This window comes from Camelina sativa, chromosome 14 (genome assembly GCF_030686135.1).
Source record: "Camelina sativa cultivar CO46 ecotype springtype chromosome 14, ASM3068613v1".
Taxonomy (NCBI): Eukaryota; Viridiplantae; Streptophyta; class Magnoliopsida; order Brassicales; family Brassicaceae; genus Camelina; species Camelina sativa.
The window spans coordinates 30,730,188-30,750,450 of record NC_141893.1 but is presented as its reverse complement, the minus strand read 5'-3'; the positions used below and the strand labels follow the sequence as shown (position 1 = coordinate 30,750,450).

Sequence of the window (20,263 nt, the reverse complement as noted above, 5' to 3'; positions counted from 1 at the left end):
ACACCAGAAAATTGGGCATCGATCGACATTGTGGGGTAGTGTCGGTCGACACCAAGGCCAGTGTCGGTCGACACTTGGCTGGTGTCGGTCGACACCTCCCTTCCAGCGAGACGATGTTTGATTTCCTGGTTTGTATGTTTTGTTTTGTTGTTTGTTTGGAACATTGGAATCACTGTTGCTTGTGTGTATAGCCCAGTAGATGGGAGGATTGCCTCACTGAGTGTTTATCAAATACTCATGCATCTCAATATGTGTTTGTGGTGCAGGTAAAGGCAAAGTGTGATCGTGGAATCAAGGCGATGAAGAGGAGGATGTTGTAGGGACTCGATTGTATGTTGTCTGGCATTGCTAGGTTGCTAGAGTTGGGTTTTTAGGAACATTGTTAGGTTGCCGGTTTCATATTTCTTGATGTTTGATTATTGGATTGTTGTTATGGATATTTATTGGTTATATTATTATTGGATATTTATTGATATTGCTATTTCCGCTGTTGTCTCTGGTTGTGGATAGGTGGCTAGTGGGTATGGGACCACTAGTTGTAGTTATATTATATTTATATTTATTATTTATTAATTAAAAAAAAACAGGTCAGGTCGTTTCATTGGTCCAAAAGGTTTTGTTTATCGGGTGCTTCGTGGGTGATAAGAGATCATAATGGTAAGGTTATACTTCATAGCAGAAGATCTTATTCATCTGTTGTTTCAGCTTTTGATGCCAAACGTAAGAGCATGGAATGGGCGTTGGAAAGTATGACAAGTTTGCATTTGGAGAATGTGACTTTTTGTGCATCTACTATGGAGATCATCAAAGCTATGCACAATCCTAGTCAATGGACAGCAATAATAAGCTATATCTCTCCACTTATTTTGGTTGGTAAGGATAAACCAAACTGGTTTCTGCTTTTTGAACTGACATAATGCAACAATGGAGCCTTACTAATTGCACAAAGCGTTACTTCAGACCTACGGATATCTTCTTATGTGGCTCGGGGAGCTCCTACTTGGCTAACTGGCTTGTTTGATCATGAACAGAGGATGTTACAGAACTACAGCTTGTTGCCCAACACTCTGCAGTACCCAGTTTTCCCTCTTCGTCGTTTTCTCTATATATAACTTTTTCAGATTTTATCTATTGTGAATGTTTTAACTTTTCACAAAAAACAAAAACAAAAGACCTTCACTCCTAGGCGGTGATTATTTTGATAATCATCTGTTACCTTGATTTACCCTCCTTTTTGTCTGCTTTGACTTTTTGAGCCGTATCTCTTCACCCTTAAGTTTACAGTTAAATATCCTTTTCTTACTTCTTACTTCTTAGCTTTCTTTATACTTCTATGAAAAATACTTAGACTCACTTCTAGGGTGAACCTTCTTGTTCACTTCTTCCTTATCAACCAATCAAAATCTTCTATACATTATCTTGTTTAAAAAAAAATCAAAACTAAATTAAAAAGTAATACATATTAAGGAAACAAATTCTGTATAATTTTTTTTAAGGAAAGTTAAATATTGGCTTAGTTTAGATTTTACAATTAGAATGAAATGATGTATCGGTTTGGGTTTACAAATAAGGTGATTAGGGTTTAGATTTTACAATTCAAACAAAATTATATGTTGGTTTGGGTTTACAAATGAAGTGGTTAGGGTTTAGATTTTACAATTAAAACGAAATTATATGTTGGTTTGGGTTTACAAATGAGATGGTTAGGGTTTAGATTTTACAATTAGAATGAAATTATATGTCGGTTTGGGTTTACAAATGAGATGGTTAGGGTTTAGATTTTACCAATAGAATGAAATTATATATCGGTTTGGGTTTATAAATAAGCGGTTTAAGTTTTAAATTTTATAATAATGTATACAGATTTTGTTTCCTTATTTTATAAGAGGTGAATAAATAGGTTCTTAAATATAGTATGAGATGTCAGATTCTCATTGGTTAAAATAAGGAGAAGTGAACAAAAGGGTTCACTTTAGGAGTGAACCCAAGAATTGTCCTACTTCTATTACGTTTTTTTTCCTTCCATTTTTTTCCCTTTCCTTCCTTTTATTATGTCTGACGAGTTCTGGAATGACCTGCAATATATGGCTCTGGGCAGAGATGATCCTGAACTGTTTATTCCTCATGTCACTTATGCTGGAGTGTTAGCTAGGAACCGAGTTAGCTTGATTGGGAGACCTCTTAACCCTAGAGAGCAAGACCTTAGACGTGTGATCTACTCCCTACCCCACCTTTGGGTTCTAGCATCGCGGGTTCATGGACGCGTTTTAGATGACAGCTATGTCCAGTTTTTATTTCGGTCAGAGGTGGATCTGTTTGCAGTTCTACGAAGGGGACCTTGGGTGGTTGACAACTGGTTTGTTGCTCTACAAAGGTGGGAAGACTTTCCTGAGCATGATTTTCTCAATAGTATTGATCTTTGGGTCCAAATCCGAGGTATACCTCTGCCTTATGTTTCACAAGAAGCAATTAAGTTTATTGCCAAAACTCTTGGAGAGGTTGTTGAGTTAGATTTCAATGAGGAGACTACTTCGCAGTTCTCTTTTATAATAGTAAAGATAGGAATTGGAATCACAGACCGTATGCGTTTCTTTAGAAGAGTCAGATTTGAATCAGGAGAAGGGGCCATGATAGGTTTTGAGTATGAAAAGCTCAAGAGGATTTGTACGAAGATAATCTTTAAAGGTGAGAGTGTTCTAAGCGTAGGAAAGGAAAGCAAGTTCAGTTAGAAACTGAGAGAAACACTCGCCAACGTCGAAAGGATGTCGTATTAAGGTTTTATTCGACTGAGCATGAATCTCCATGACAACCGAACAACAAACTAATCTCAGAGAAAGATCGGTTTCTTTGACTCTGAGATTTCACCTTTTGTTTTAGGTTTTTTAGTTTGAATTAGGTAATAATCTTCACTTTTCAGATCAAGAAAGTGGATGCTTTTTGTACACCCTGTGTTGTTATGGTCTGATGATCATATGACAAAGAAAGGTCGTAGACGAAATTCATGAAGACCTTGATTTCACCTTTTGATGATGATGGGGTGATAAGTACAATACTTTCACATCTAAAGCTTATGTTAAATACTTTAAGACCAAAGCCAATGATCTTCATTGCAATTTTGGTCTTGTTGTGCATGATATGGAGTTGCGCTTATCCCCCATCATCCAATAGTTATCATATAACTGCTTTGTAATCTAATGTTGCTCTGTTTTCATATGTGTTGTAAAATTTTCGTCTCACCAACTTGGTTTTCACCACTGATGGTTGATGCTGTTGTTTAATATATAAATCATACTTGAAAAAAAAAGTGTTAAGATATTTTTCCAAAAGGAAATTGCTAAAATGTCAAGATATTTTTTCTTGGATAATTTTTTATGTATATAATTTTGAGAGGAATGACCGCCTCTTCTCAGTTTTTTAAGTAGACTAGGTTTAGCGTGGGTTGATTTGATATATTTTGATAAAAATTATATATGATTGATTACGGTAATAAAATATTATCTCATAAAAAAAATTAAAATTAGTACTAAGGAAAAAAATAAATTTCAAATACACAATTTTTTAAAATATGAAAATCAGTTGTGTTATAAAATCAAATCTGATAAAAAAATCATAAATTTAACTTGACGTCCAGGCGAGGCAAATCAAACTGATGACCTCACATATCCTAAACCATTTTCTTTGACCACCAGAAAAAACGAAACAATTTTATAATCATGAATTTAACTCGTTTTCATATTTAATTGATCGCTACCACCTATGTTTTCGTGTTTTTATTCAATGTTTTCTTATTCTTCATATTCTTTCTTGTCATTTTCATTGTCAAATGTTGTGTTAATTGTCATCGTAACTTTTACTGTTTGGTTCTTCGTTATACTCTTTTTCTTCTTCTTCCTCGTCAACTTCTTCACATTCTTCCACTGTAAAACATTTTTTAGACTACCACACAACTTGTTTACCCATCAAACTCCAAGAACAAAATCATTTCTTTTCTCATAAAATTTGTGAAATTCATGATTACCAGCATAGTCAACACATGCACCCAATTACTGACAATTTTATCCATATACTTATTTGGTTTTAGCTCCACGCATTTAGAAACTTCTCAAACCAAAATCCATACTTGGTTTATAATATTTTAATAACATAATAAAACATACTAATAATTTATTTAATATGAATCATATGATATATAGAATTATGAGTACACTATAAGAACATATTAATTATAAATAAATAATATCAATTATATTATATTATCAAATAATATCAACCGTATCATATTATCAAATAACCGTAACCGTATATAACAGTAACTGCTTGAACCGTAACCGTATTTAAACGTAACCGTTTAACAAAAGGTTACAAAAATTTCTAACCATAACCGATGGTTAATAAACCTTAACCGTGACAACTGTAACCCTGGTCATACTTATGTATAGCTAATAAAACATGTGTGTTTGTCGTCCATCTTTCTTCTTTAAACCTCAAAATTGGACTCAAACATCAAATTAAGGTCTTGCGATGTCAATCCTTCTTTCTTAGACCCAAAAATAAAAAAATAATGAAAGAATATCAACTCATCTATAAAATCATACACAAAAATATGTTTTACAGCTCATAAGAAATAAAAGCACAAATGTAGATAAATAAGATAATTTATGTTTTGCATCAATTTTTATAATATTTTAAACTTTTAAAAGATTTCAAAATATAAAATTTAAACCTTTTAAAAATTTTCAATATTTATAATATTTTAAACTTTTAAAATTTAAAACTTATAATATTTAAAAAAATTTAAAAGCTAAGAAATTTTAAAAGTTTCAATATTTATAATATTTAAACTTATAAAATTTTAAAATATTATAATATTTTTTTGAAACTGTTTAAAGTTTTAATTTGATCAAATAAAAAACCAGATCAAACCAAATAAAACTTTTAAACTTGGACGCCTGATAAATCAAGCTTTCCTGCTCATTCGTTGTTGGAAGCATATTAATCTTATTTATACTGGTTCTGAACCATTGTCCAATAAATTTCTAGCCGATGTGGAATATTGTGCTTAGTTCTTTGATTTCCATAAATTTAAAATTTTCCTTTTTCTAAAAAGTTCTGTAAATTTAAAAAATGTTAATGAATAATATGTCAAATCATAATAGGTTGTTTAAAATAATTCTTAATATAGAAAATTCTGGAAATTGTATAAAATGTTAATAAGTGATATGTCAAATTTCTATTGGTTGTTTAAAATCCTATGTGGACGGCCTTAGGAGCTTATAGCTCATATTTTTTATTAGTATAGATTAAGAAAACTTTAATTTATTATATAAAAATAAAGAAATACACTAAGATAATGTTAGAATAAAAAAATTATAGAATTTATAAATTTATGTGAAGTTTGAGATATGAGGGTTATTGAGATGTGTCTTTTTCTATTTATGGAAAAATTGGAATTAGAATCCTATTATAAATTCATTATTTAATTGGATAGTTAATGCAGTAATCCTTATATCAATTTATATTTATAAGGAGTTACATAAGCTACATGAGAGTTACAAAATGTAATAAACACATATTAATCTATTTTAATATTTATTATGTTTCTAATTGTTATTAGTCATTTATTACAATATTAATAGTACTATGGAAGTTATAAAAGTGTCAACATATAACATAAGTAAATAATTTCAATAAAATGGAATTTAGTACCTTAAAGATGTATATGATTATTAATATAAGAGTTACAATATATGTGACAGAATTTGGAATCTAGTAAAATATGTGATAATGTTCACCAAAAATACATTTATTAGTTAGTATATTTTTTTTTAGTTAATATAACTATAAATATATGATAGGAATCTCAACGTAATCAAATTAATATGAGAGTTACAAAATATGTGATAGACTATGAAATTTAATAAAATATATGAGAAGGTTCGTAAATACTTACATTTATTATTTTTCAAATAGAAAATGTTAATGTAACTAATAATATCTTATAGGAATTTCAAGCAAAACATATTATATATCTACTATAATAAATAAATAAAAGAAAAAATAAATAAAATAATAAATCATTATTTTGGACAATATGCTACACAAATTAAAAAATAAGTTAAACATCTTATAATGTATAATATGAAATAATATTTTGTCTTAAAAATACAAATATAAATAAAATACGATATGTCATATAAATTTAATTGAAAAAAATAGACTAAAAATACTAAAGAGAAAATGACACATGTTGCATGAAGAGAGTGTCAAATTGCAACTTCTTAGAGAAAAAGAAAAATCATTATTTTGGACTATATACTACACAAATTAAAGAATAAATTAAACATCTTATAAAGTATAATATTAAATTATATTTTGTCTTAAATATAAATATAAATATAAATATAAATAAGATAATGTATGTCATATAAAGTTAAGTGAAAAAATACACTAAAAATATTAAAGAGAAAATAACAAATGTTGTAAGAAGAGAGTGCCAAATGACAACTTATTAGAGCTTATTCAAAGAGAACCTTACTTTATTATATAAGATATTCTAGATCCACTATCATAATAATAATAAGATGATCTTAACTTTTAATAAATAATATTTTTTTCATTCACCCAACTTTTAATGATAAGACTTTATATCTTAACACTCCTTTGATTATAAATACACAATACCTTCCTCTTAAAATCTCCATATCTAGCTAGTGCAATCTAAAAGTTTTTGAAAAGTTTTTGAAAGAAAGTGATTATTTGATCAAAAACATGAATTTTAGTATGTTTTTCCTTCTTCATTAATTAATCATAATTTTTCTGTAGTTACATCTCTGTTTGGAATTGATATATTAAACTTTTACAATATGTACAGATTATGGAGACACTAAAATTGTATGGCCAACAGAAGATCACATGGCCACTATAGTCTGGCTTCACGACATCGGGCAGAATGGCAAAGAGTAACACAATCACATGCTTTACTTTTTATTTTATATATATATATATATATGATTCGTTTTTTCAAGTATCTAAGTTACCTATTTCGTTATAACAAAAGTTTAAAACTAGTGACATCTTCTACTAATAGAGTAATTTATAAACATTTCTAAAAGGTATTTTTAAAAGTTGACTTTGACATGTTCTACAAATATTATGATTTGATTTGAAGTGTTATTTGTATATAACTTTTTTCCTTTTTAGTAATAAAATATTGGTGACCTCACAAAAATAATTAATAACTTTTCTCTGTCGTACAATTTCACATAAATTTCATTTCTTATGTTCTCACTTCACTAAAGTTACATATACGTAAAATCGTGTTCTTCTATGTACTTGAAGTGTATCTCTGATCACTCTATATATGTTGTTGAAGGTTTCTGATTCAATTCCTGATTTGATCTTGGTTAGACGTAACCGGAGTCAAGAAGAGTTGGATTGGGTGGTTATCTTCGGTTTAGAGGAATGTGACTAAACCAGAAAGAAGAAGCCAAATGCGAAACTTCTAACTGCAGTGGAGGGTTCGTTGGTATATATAAAGATGCTGAGTTTTCTTATTTTTTAAGCTTCTTCTTCTTTTGTATCGGTTCTGAGTTTGTTCAAGTGTGAGGAAAACTTAGAGAGAGAGTTCACCATTGTTGTAAGCTCGAGTTTGAGCTGAGATTCACCTTGCTTGATAGTGAATTTGCCGGATTGATTCGGCTCCGGATGTAGGCTTGATCACACCGATCTCGCTGAACCGGGTTAACAATTGTGTGTCTTGTGTTCTTGTTTTCTTTATCTTCATTCTTTGATTTCACATTGATTTCGATTGAGAGAGTGATTCGTGAGATTTGTGAGACCAATTCATATTGTTCTTGATTCGAATCGTAACAGATTGGTATCAGAGCTTGGTTCGCTCGTCAATCTCAATCGATCGATGGCAACAACTACGAGAGTAGAGATCAAGGTGTTCAATGGAGATAGCGATTTCTCGCTATGGAAGATCAGAGTATTAGCGCAGCTTGGGGTTCTTGGTTTAAAGAGTATCCTAACTGATTTTACTCTGACGAAGACTGTTCCGGTAACGAAGGATGAAGAAAAAAAATTTCTCCAGAGGAATCATCAGAGTCGTCATCATCACAAACTAAGGAGGTACCAGATCCAATCAAGATCGATAAATCACAGCAAGCTTTGACAATTATCATTAATCATGTTGGCGATAAGGTACTTAGGAAGATTAATCACTGTGAGACAGCAGCTGAGATGTGGGCATTGTTGAATAAACTGTATATGGAAACTTCTCTACCAAATCGAATTTATGTGCAGTTGAACTTCTATTCGTTTAAAATGGTTGATGCTCAGACTATCGATCAAAACGTTGATGACTTCTTGAAGATTGTTGCTGAACTTGGTAGCTTGGAGATACAGGTGTCAGAGGAAGTGCAAGCTATATTGCTGTTGAATTCTTTACCAGCTAGTTATGGTCAACTCAAGCATACACTCAAGTACGGTAACAAGAGTTTGTCAGTTCAAGATGTTGTTTCTTCGGCTAAATCCTTAGAACGAGAGCTGGCAGAGTCAAAGGAGTCAGTAAGGTCTACATCCGCTGTTTTGTACACAACTGAAAGGGGAAGACCTCAGCAGAGAAGTCAACAGAGTGGTTTTACAAGTAAGAGTAGAAGTCGATCAGGCTCAAGATCGAAGGTCACCTGTTGGTTCTGTAAGAAGACTGGGCACCTGAAGAAAGACTGTTATGCTAGAAAAAGGAAAATGGAGAATGAAGGCCAAAACGAAGCAGGAGTTATTACAGATAAGTTGGTATTCTCAGAAGCTTTGAGTGTTAACAATCAACTGGTTAAAGATCTGTGGATTCTTGATTCTGGATGTACATCTCATATGACATCTAGAAGGGATTGGTTCAGTAGTTTTGATGAAAATGGTGGAACGACTATTTTACTTGGTGATAATCATTCAGTGGAGTCTCAAGGTCAAGGTTCTATTCGTATTGAAGCTAATGGCGGGTCAATCAAGGTTTTGAATAATGTCAAGTATGTTCCAAATCTGAGAAGAAACCTTATTTCTACTGGTACTCTTGACAGGCTTGGGTATAAGCATGAAGGTGGAGATGGAAAGGTGAGGTATTATAAGCACAATATAACTGCTTTGTCTGGAATACTGCAAAATGGTTTGTACATTCTTGAAGGTAAGACAGTTATCAGTGAGAATTGTAATGCAGAGGGCAGAACAGATAGTACAGTGTTATGGCATAGTAGGCTTGGTCATATGAGCCTTAACAACATGAAGATTCTGACTGGTAAGGGATTATTACAGAAGAATGACATTAAGGATTTGGCATTTTGTGAGCACTGTGTTATGGGGAAATCGAAGAAACTAAGCTTTAATGTTGGTAAACATACTACTGAAGATGTGTTGGGATATGTTCATGCAGATCTATGGGGCTCACCAAATGTCACTCCATCATTATCAGGAAAACAGTACTTCTTATCGATTATAGATGATAAGACCAGAAAGGTATGGCTTATGTTTCTTAAGACTAAAGATGAGACATTTGACCGTTTTTGTGAGTGGAAGGAACTGGTTGAGAATCAAGTTGGTAAGAAGGTAAAAATTCTTAGAACTGATAATGGTTTAGAGTTCTGTAACTCTAAGTTTGATGAGTTTTGTAAGAAGAATGGTATTGAAAGACATAGGACTTGTACTTATACTCCAGAACAGAATGGAGTAGCTGAAAGAATGAATAGAACCCTTATGGAGAAGGTCCGGTGTTTGTTGAATGAATCTGGTCTGGAAGAAAAGTTTTGGGCTGAGGCTGCATCTACTGCTGCATATCTGATAAATCGATCACCAGCATCTGCAATAGATCATAATGTTCCTGAAGAGTTGTGGTTAAACAGAAAACCTGGATATAAGCATTTAAGAAGGTTTGGATCAATCGCTTATGTGCATCAAGATCAGGGAAAGCTTAAACCAAGAGCTTTAAAAGGAGTGTTTCTGGGCTATCCTCAAGGAACTAAGGGGTATAAAGTTTGGTTGCTTGAGGAGTTGAAATGTGTGATCAGTCGAAATGTCATGTTTCACGAAGAGATGATGTACAAGGAGTTGACAGGTAAAGTTCAGAATGAAAAGACGACTGAGGTTAAAGGTGATAAGGTGTTACTTGAGTTTGGTAAACTAGGGCTGGAACAAGGAGAAAGTTCAAATTCAGGTGGAGCTAATATAGAGGAAGTGAGTGACTCAGAAACAGAGTATTTCGAGCCTGAGGAAGAAGCACACGCACCGGTTGCAAGCTTAAAGCATTATCAGTTGGCAAGAGATAGAGTACGAAGAGAGATTAAAGCTCCAGCCAAGTTATCAGATTATTCACAGTTTGCATTTGCATTAATAACTGCAGAAGAGGTAGTTTGTGAAGATCCTAAATGTTATCATGAGGCTATCACAGACAAGCACAGTAAAGAGTGGGATGTAGGAATGTCAGATGAGATGAGTTCCTTAAAGAAAAATGGAACTTGGGAAGTCGTGAATAGACCTGAGAACGAAAAGGTTATTGATTGTAGATGGCTTTACAAGAAGAAGCCTGGCATTCCTGGTGTAGAACCTGAAAGATATAAAGCTAGATTAGTAGCAAGGGGCTTTACACAAAGAGAAGGAATCGACTATCATGAAGTGTTTGCACCAGTGGTGAAACACATATCCATCAGAACCCTAATGTCATTGGTTGTCAAAGACAATCTTGAGCTTGAACAGATGGATGTTAAAACAGCTTTCCTTCATGGAGAGCTTGATCAACCGTTGTATATGGAACAACCTGAGGGTTATGAGGAGAATCCAGGTAAAGATCAAGTTTGTTTGCTGAAGAAATCATTATACAGACTTAAGCAGGCACCTAGACAATGGAACAAGAGGTTTAATGCCTTCATGATCAAACAAGAGTTCATCAGGAGTGACTATGATCAGTGTGTATATGTTAAAGAGGTATGTTCTGGAGAACTTGTCTACTTACTGTTATATGTAGACGACATGTTGCTTGCGGCTAAGAGTATAACTGAGATAAATAAGCTCAAGGAAGGATTAAGTAGGGAATTTGAGATGAAGGATATGGGTGCAGCAAGTAGAATCCTAGGGATTGATATAACTAGAAACAGAAAAGGAGGAACTCTGACCTTATCTCAATCTGGTTATTTGGAGAAGGTGTTAAAACGGTTTAATATGAGTAAAGCTCATGCTGTGGATACTCCAATTAGGGCACATTTTAAACTGAAAGCTGTTAAGAATGAAAGTGAGTGTGTAAATCTTGATAAAACTCCTTATGCAAGTGCAGTCGGAAGTGTGATGTATGCCATGGTGGGTACTCGACCTGATATTGCTCATGCTGTTGGTTTGGTGAGTAGGTTTATGAGTAAACCTGGCCATGTTCACTGGGAAGCTGTTAAATGGTTGCTGAGATATTTGAGAGGAGCTAGTGATTTGAATCTGACATTTACTAAGGGTAATGATCTGAAGATAGAAGGTTTTGGTGATTCAGATTATGCAGGCGATCTCGTTCGAAGAAGGTCAACTGGTGGTTATGTGTTTACAGTTGGAGGAAACACTGTAAGTTGGAAATCGAGTTTGCAGGCTGTTGTTGCATTATCAACAACTGAAGCTGAGTATATGGCACTTACCGAGGCTGTGAAAGAAGCTCTGTGGCTGAAAGGGTTGCTTGAAGATATGGGTTATAGTCAAGAGAAAATCACAGTTTGGAGTGATTCACAGTCTGCAATATGCTTATCGAAAAACAACACTTTCCACGAGAGAACAAAGCATATTGGTGTGAAGTACAATTTCATCAGAGACATTATAGAATCTGGGAGGTTGATGTTCAGAAGATTCACACTTCAGTGAATCCTGCAGACATGCTTACAAAAGGCATTCCTGTGCAAAAGCTTAAGGCAGCTTTAGAGTTTCTAAAGTTGCTCAAGCACAAATAAGATGTGATATCATCTTTGCTGAAGGTTAAATCCAAGTTAGTGCAAGTTCATTGAGCAAGAGAGGAATCGAATCAAGGTGGAGTGTTGAAGGTTTCTGATTCAATTCCTGATTTGATCTTGGTTAGACGTAACCGGAGTCAAGAAGAGTTGGATTGGGTGGTTATCTCCGGTTTAGAGGAATGTGACTAAACCAGAAAGAAGAAGCCAAATGCGAAACTTCTAACTGCAGTGGAGGGTTCGTTGGTATATATAAAGATGCTGAGTTTTCTTATTTTTTAAGCTTCTTCTTCTTTTGTATCGGTTCTGAGTTTGTTCAAGTGTGAGGAAAACTTAGAGAGAGAGTTCACCATTGTTGTAAGCTCGAGTTTGAGCTGAGATTCACCTTGCTTGATAGTGAATTTGCCGGATTGATTCGGCTCCGGATGTAGGCTTGATCACACCGATCTCGCTGAACCGGGTTAACAATTGTGTGTCTTGTGTTCTTGTTTTCTTTATCTTCATTCTTTGATTTCACATTGATTTCGATTGAGAGAGTGATTCGTGAGATTTGTGAGACCAATTCATATTGTTCTTGATTCGAATCGTAACATATGTCTATTCTTTCTACATGCAGCTCAGCTAGATTTGTACGTCAACTGAATCTTCCAAATGTACGGATCCATGCAGATGTTAAATTTTGCCGTATATCTGTTTTTTACTTTAGTCAAACAGAAACTCAATTGAAGTTTCTAATTAGAATTTATGATTCTTATGTATAGGTATAATGGATTTGTCCGACTGCTCCAATACGTCCCGTTACTTTATTGAATGGAACAGAAACTACTGCTTGTAAGATATATTACCAGGCTTTAAACTTCAGAAAGACACTAGTATTAGTTAATGTCTTCTAAAATTCTGATTAAAAACTAATAACATTGTATATAAAATTTTAGGGGCCGATGTCAGCGAAATTTCTGAGAACATGGAAGATAATATGGTTTCCTTCAATTTAGTTTCTGTGTTTATTATTAACCTTCTACAAGATGAACCAAACAATGGTAACCCATAATCATCAACATTCAACACATAGCATGCTTAGTTTTATAGTATGTATCAAATTTTTATATCAGATCTATTAATCCAATTGGTTTTTATAGTCATGATAGGACTAGGAGGTTTCAGCGTGGGTGCAGCGGCAGCTCTCTACTATGCGACTCCATATATCACAGGAATGCTAAACTTAAACCTACGATTTATTGTTGGAATCAACGGCTGGCTTCCCGCTTGGAGGTAGGCTCGTTTTAAACCGTAATGCCACTATTTGTAAAAAAAATTAAGTTACACAACTTATTGACGTGGTATTAACCTAACACTACAAGAAAACAAGGTTATAACTGACGGCATTTCTGACGAACAACTGTCCGTCGGTAATTACTGACGAAATACTGACTGATTTCTGACGCTTTAAGAATTTGTCGGTTTTCCGTTAGAAAATTACCGACAGACGGAATCCGTCAGTAATCTGTTAATATTTCTGACGGATTACCGACCAAATTACACCGTCAGTACCCACCGTCGGAATTTAGTCGATAAATATATCTGTTGTTGTTGTCGCTCGTATATTATTCGATTTCCGACGGATTTCCGACAGATGTAAATTTACAGCCGTCGGAAATCCGTCGGTAAATATATCCGTTATTATAGCCGTTTATATTATTCCCTTTCCGACGGATTTCTGACAAGTCAAATTAATATCCATCTGAAATTTGTCGGTAAATGTATCCGTTAATGTAGCCATTGTATAGCCAATGAAAATTTCGAAATTACTGACGGATAACTGATGGATTACTGACGGACACAAAATTTACTTTCTCTATAAAAACCAACCACTCCTTCTCATAAGCTCACTCAATTGTTTTAGAAAAAACAAAAAATGTCTTCTTCTTCTTATTTTCGATCGTGGATGGACGGACTGATGCTCGATCCAGAATCAAATTTATTGAATGATGAGTATGCTCGTGGTGTAGGCGAATTTATGGAGTTGGCATGTCAACAACCGATCGTTCTTCAAACCCGTAAGTTGAAATGTCCATATTCGATTTGCAGGAATTCTCACAATATTAGGATTGATTTAGTATGGGGTCATCTTTATTCCAATGGTTTTATGCCGGGTTACAAAATTTGGTTTCTCCATGGTGAAAGACCAGAGTATATTAGTTCTAGCGAACCATATTTTGTTGATATCGTAGAGGAACCTAGAACAGAAGTAGATTATGGTGTGGGTACTATTGAGATGGTGAATGATGCATATAGGGAAAACATGCAATCGATGGGTCAAAATGTTGATAGGTTAGAGGAACCTAATGCAGAAGCATGCAAGTTTTTTTCTATGTTGGACGCAGCTAAGCAACCGTTATACGGAGGTTGTAGGGAAGGTCATTCGGCTTTATCATCTGCAAGCAGATTGATGACCATAAAGACGAACTACAATTTGGCTGAGGAATGTGTGGATGCGATAACAGATTTTGTGAAAGATATTTTGCCTGAAGATAATCATTTTCCAGGTACATATTACGAGATTCAGAAATTGGTCGCTGGTCTTGGTTTGCTGTATCAAATGATAGATGTATGCGAAGATAATTGCATGATCTATTGGAGAGAAGACGAAGACAGGACAAGGTGTCGATTTTGTCAAAAACCAAGATATCAGGAAATAGGCGGTAGGGTTCCAGTTCCATATAAGCGGATGTGGTATTTACCGATCACAGAAAGGCTGAAGCGATTATATCAATCTGAGCGTACGGCTGGTCCAAAGAGATGGCACGCAGAACACAATTCAAACGGAGAGATTACGCACCCGTCAGATGCAGAAGCATGGAGGCATTTCCAAACTGTGTATCCAGATTTTGCGTATGAGCCAAGGAACGTGTACCTAGGATTATCTACAGATGGTTTCAACCCATTTGGAAAGCATGGAAGGCAATATTCGTTGTGGCCAGTAATCGTAACACCTTATAACTTACCGCCATCTTTGTGCATGCGTCGAGAGTTTCTTTTCCTTTCGATTTTGGTTCCCGGTCCAGATCATCCAAAGAGATCTCTTGATGTGTTTCTGCAACCATTGATATATGAGCTGAAAATGTTATGGGATCATGGCGCTACAGCATATGACATTTCAACCAAGCAGAATTTCCAGATGCGTGCAGCACTTATGTGGACGATTAGTGACTTTCCAGCTTATGGGATGCTATCTGGATGGTCAACTCATGGAAGGTTAGCGTGTCCGTACTGTCAAGATAACACATATGCATTTCAGTTGAGGCACAGACGTAAAACGAGTTGGTTTGATTGTCATAGAAGATTTCTACCAGCTCGTCACCCTTACCGGCGTTCGAGGACATTGTTTAGGAAAAATAACCAAGTGGTTGATGCACCACCTCCTGAAGTCGATGGAAATATTTTACTAGAACAGTTAAGAGATTTTGGAGCAGAGAGGACTACAGATTTTGGTGGTAATGGACATGTTGTTGTTTACAGTGCTGGCATCAATCACAACTCGGATAAACATAGCATTTTTTGGGTGTTGCCTTATTGGAAAGATCTTTTGTTGAAACATAATCTAGATGTCATGCACTTCGAGAAGAACGTCTTCGACAACCTCATGAACACTGTTCTAAATGTCCCGGGAAAGACAAAAGATAATTTGAAGTCTAGATTAGATTTGCCAGATATTTGTGATCGCGATCCGCTTCATGTACTAGAAAATGGGAGATGTCCAGTCTCGATATTTCGGTTAGACACGCGCAAGAAGGAAGCGTTCTTCAACTGGATTACCCACGATATTAAATTTCCTGACGGATACGCATCTAATTTGCGTAATTGTGTTGATATGGCTGAAGGAAAGTTTACTGGAATGAAGAGCCATGATTGTCATGTTGTGATGCAGCAACTTCTTCCATTTGCATTTGAGCATCTTTTACCAAGCAATGTCCACCAAGCAATCGCAGGTACATTTCTAAATATCGCCATTTTTTTAAGAATTATATACATATTTATTTATATATACAGTAAAAGAATTAAATTAATAGAGGTTTTATAGTATTAATCCGATTTTCTTTTTACTTACAGGGGTAGGTGCATTTTTTTGGGATTTATGCTCTAGAACACTTACAATTGACGGTATTCGTAACTTGGAAGAAAACATACCAATGATCCTATGCAATCTCGAGAAGATATTTCCTCAATCTTTTTTTGATGTTATGGAGCATCTCCTAATACACCTTCCGCGAGAAGCTAAACTTGGTGGTCCTGTTCAGTACCGGTGGATGTATCCTTTTGAGCGGTATATGTTTCATCTGAAGAAGAAGTTCAAAAATTTAAGTAAAGTTGAAGGCTCTATTGTGGCACAAAGTATAAACAAAGAAGCCTCAAATTTTGCCGAATTTTACTTTCCTTCCCAAGTTCGTACAAAAAGACGATGTCCTACTCGTCATGATGATGGAGGCGAAGTGGCTAGTTATTCGGTATATGTACCTAACTTGTTTACACAAGTAGGAAGACTCAGTGGGACAAGAAAGAATCGTCAACTGTCGCAGCAAGAGTATACACACTTACATGTGTATATTCTCACAAATTGTGAGGATATTATGGAATATGAGAGGTACATTTTAAAATTAATATGAATTAAAACTTAAATTTATAATTTCATATCTTCTAAAATTTGTTTTTTTTTTTTTTTTTGTAATAGGATTTACATGGCGCTAATACGCTCTTACTACCCGACATATACCGAGGAGCAGCTTGATGAGCATAAGCAAAGGGATTTTGCGCCTTGGTTGAAATATTATGTAAATTTTTTTTTATTTTGTTGTTGAAGGAACTATGGTTCTTATGTTGCAAACACATCTATGAACCAAGCTAATGGAGAAGCTAGTGCTTCGCAATCACGTAATAGCGCCGTCCCAGAATCGCAAGCTTCAGAAAATGTTCCAGTGGAGATGAGCATCGAAGAATTTGTTTCTCAACCTGGCTGATCACTTATCCCCCGCTTAGATCCTTATGGTGCTCCAGAGACAACATGGTTTTGTGATTCTCATAATGGCATCACAAAATCCATTTTGCATATGATGTATGGAATCCTCAAAACATCATATGCAAAGTTTTCAGTGATGCCTACGAAAGAACAAGACATTTGGTTTCGGCAATTTGCGGTAAAGTTTTCAACTTTAACAACTTAATTTTATAACATTGTTTTATATATTTTTCGCTAATGCATTTTCTTTATATTTTTTAGCAAGATTTCAATTGGAAACCAAGTTCGAACAGCGTTCAAGAAGGCGGCCGCACTACGATATTCTAAACAGTTAAATGAGTGGAAGCAATTGTGGAAGAAAGGAAAGGTGCCAAAAAATGTGAACGAGGATCCTTTTAAAGGTTTCATTCAATATTGGGGGGAACCAGCTACAGAAGCAGTATCCTTCCAATCTTCTCAGAATAGAAGAAGTCCACATGGCGGGTTGGGTATGGCTACCCACAACAATGGTCCAATAAGCGCCCATACCCGACAAAAGCAACTTGTAAGTTTTAAGATTTTATATAATTATTTTCTTTATCATTAATTAGACAATCTTTACATAATTTAAATATTTCTTTTAGACTGCTAGGGATGGTGTGGTACCAGACCATGTTACTTTGATGGAGGATATGCACACCAACAAAAAGACCGGCCAATTACAAGATGGTAGAGCTAAGCTGCTTGTTGAGAGTTCGAGGAAGCGGGAGGAGGAGATGCTACAATCTCTTGATAGATCGGAGTTTACGGTTGAATTTAGAAGAGAGAAACTAAACGAAATTTTTTTGGAGGTAACATTTATTTTTTAAGTTTTTGTTTACTTTTGTTTTGTTTTAAATTATTTATTTAATTTTAAAATGCATGTGTAGGAAACTATTAAAACCAAGGGACGGGTTTTTGGACTAGGAAATCTCTCCCAAAGAAGTTTGGTTTCTCGTTCATCGGGATACTCATTTGCTCCCAGCCAAGAGTTCCAACAAGCTATGCAAGAGAAAGATGCTCGGATTGCAGCTTTGGAAAAGGAAATGGAAGATCAAAAAGCGGAAATGGAAGAACAAAAAGCGGAGAACAAAAGAAGGGACGAGGAGTACAAGAAGAGGGACTTGGAGCTAGCAGCATTCATGAGTGAGAAGCGGGCAAGACATTCCGCTTCTTAGGCTTTCTTGAATCTTTGCTTTCTTTTTTTGGAACACTTATCTGTTTTCGGTTATTAGAATATTTTTCACTTAAAAAATATTTTCTCTCAAATTTTTAACTTTCTGAATTTAAATATATAAGCATTTCAGTTTTAATGAATATTTTCATAATTAAATTTGTATAATTATGCTATTTAAAAAATATATATATAATAAACTTCCGTCAGAAATCTGTCGGAAAAGATGGACATTTTCCGATATGTGCCGTCGGAAATCTGTCGGAAAAGATGGACATTTTCCGATACGTGCCATCGGAAATCTGTCGGAAACGACGGAGTTTCTCGAAAATATTCCATCGGTAGTCTGTCGGAAATGATGGACTTTCTCGAAATTCCATCGTTAAATCGTCGGTTTTTCCGTCGGTTTGACGGATATTTTTCGATATTGTTCGGTCGGTAATATCGTCGGAAATATATCTCTGACGGATGTCTGACAGAACATTACCGACCGGCTTACCGACAAACCATGCTCCGACGGATTTCTGACAGGTTTTTACCGACGGATTTACAGACAAACCGACCATCACTATATCTGTCGGTAATCTGTCAGTAATTGCTTGTCAAAAATCCGTCGGTAATTACCGAGGGATTTCTGACGGATTTTTTTTTCCGACAATCTAGAACTGATGGACAGTGTCTGTCAGTAATTTGTCGGTAATGGGTGTTTCCGACGGTTTACTGACGGTTGTGCTCGTCAGTTTTAAGCTGTTTTCTTGTAGTGTAAATCAATCTTGCAGAAACTTCCAGCACCATATCACAACTGATTTTGGAGCTCTAAGTCTTGCTCCATGGTTACCAATCTTACTTACAAAAGGAAATGGTATGTGTATATTGTCATCTATAGATCTACATTACAATCTAGATATCAATGGCGAGAGGATGCTGATTCTTCTTATATTTTTTCTTTCTTGTGTGTGTCACAGCTGATAATGTAGTTCCCTTCCAATTTGGATTCACATGTTCTGAGATTCTTCCCATGGCTGGATTTCCAACTATGTTTATACCAAAAGAAGGGTCTCTAAACATGAAATTAACTTCACTTTTTTATTTGATTTAATTTACTACTTGACCTTATTCTTCTGAATCTAATTTTGGGGTTATGCCTTGTGCAGAGATCATTATTCCATCCTTCCCGAAGTAATCGATGATGTTCACGCATGGATCACAACAAATCTCCAACTCTAAGGTCAATAATTCTCACCACTGCGTAGAGAAAGGAATTGGAGAACAAAACTATCATACAATATAATACATTCATTTTAAAAATTTTCATTTGTTGTTCAAAATCAATAATATATATGAATATTATATTATATTAACTACATTTAAAGAAAACTAATTACTTTATAAGATCTAAGTTATATAATTACCTTGACATGCAACTTTGATGAGATGTCATTTTATCTAAAATAGGTTTTCTTTTCTTTTATTCATATGATGTTTTATAGATTATTGGATTGTGTTCCACCAAAATATGTTGTTTTGGTTTTTTATGCTTGAATTTGATATTGTAGACCAGTCAAGCAAATACTTGTTTTTTGGTCAACCTGATACAAATACTAAGTGAACAAAATATTATTAACTACTTTAAATATATTAAGCCTCCAGGAAACTTTGTTATGAAATAAATTGTGTTCCACCCGATTTAGTATAGGATTTTTGCCATCCATCCAACTTTTATAAAAGGTGTGATTTTTAAAAAAAAAATTAAAGGTGTGATTTTGTCAACTTTTAATATTAAGATTTTTCTTTCATAAGCCTCCTTTCTTGATTTAAAAAGAAAAAAAAAAACAATTATTTCTTTTATAAATACACAATGTTCTTTCCTTGCCTTCTTTTATATCTTTGTAACATCTGCGAACGAATTTATAGGATATCGGGATGGATATCGATCGACACCATCAATTTTCGGTTCGACTGGTTTATTTTATATCGTCGAATAGGAGTGGTTTGGTTTAAGTAGAACCCCAAACCGAGATATTAAGGGTTGGAAGTCGACCTAGGTCATCGGGATTAGTGTTGTTTGTCGTTCCAAAGAGAAAATAGAAAGAA

The 20,263-nt window shown here is 34.6% G+C and overlaps 2 protein-coding genes and 1 pseudogene across 2 annotated transcripts; all 3 read left to right on the top strand.

The window, feature by feature from the left end:
* Positions 1 to 2,051: 2,051 nt before the first annotated feature.
* LOC109128740 (uncharacterized protein At4g02000-like) lies at positions 2,052 to 3,210 on the top strand. Its single transcript, XM_019235608.2, has one exon. The coding sequence runs from the start codon at positions 2,052 to 2,054 to the stop codon at positions 2,727 to 2,729; it is 678 nt and encodes a 225-aa protein (XP_019091153.1). The 3' UTR covers positions 2,730 to 3,210.
* A 2,697-nt stretch (positions 3,211 to 5,907) lies between these two features.
* Positions 5,908 to 19,396, top strand: LOC147928833 (uncharacterized; annotated as a pseudogene).
* LOC147928834 (uncharacterized) lies at positions 13,879 to 16,946 on the top strand. The gene is made up of 4 exons (XM_087484530.1): positions 13,879 to 15,952; positions 16,074 to 16,605; positions 16,693 to 16,792; positions 16,863 to 16,946. Exons 1-4 carry the CDS (start codon positions 13,879 to 13,881, stop codon positions 16,944 to 16,946), a joined length of 2,790 nt encoding a protein of 929 aa, XP_087340656.1.
* Positions 19,397 to 20,263: the final 867 nt, after the last annotated feature.

What these genes read in the sequence shown, in the direction of transcription:
- LOC147928834 (XM_087484530.1), top strand. Translation starts at nt 13,879, where the DNA reads ATGTCTTCTTCTTCTTATTTTCGATCGTGGATGGACGGACTGATGCTC. An exon ending in TGTCCACCAAGCAATCGCAG is followed by an intron (nt 15,953 to 16,073) that starts GTACATTTCTAA and finishes TTTTACTTACAG; the next exon opens with GGGTAGGTGCATTTTTTTGG. An exon ending in CGCCTTGGTTGAAATATTAT is followed by an intron (nt 16,793 to 16,862) that starts GTAAATTTTTTT and finishes CTATGAACCAAG; the next exon opens with CTAATGGAGAAGCTAGTGCT.
- LOC109128740 (XM_019235608.2), top strand. Translation starts at nt 2,052, where the DNA reads ATGTCTGACGAGTTCTGGAATGACCTGCAATATATGGCTCTGGGCAGA.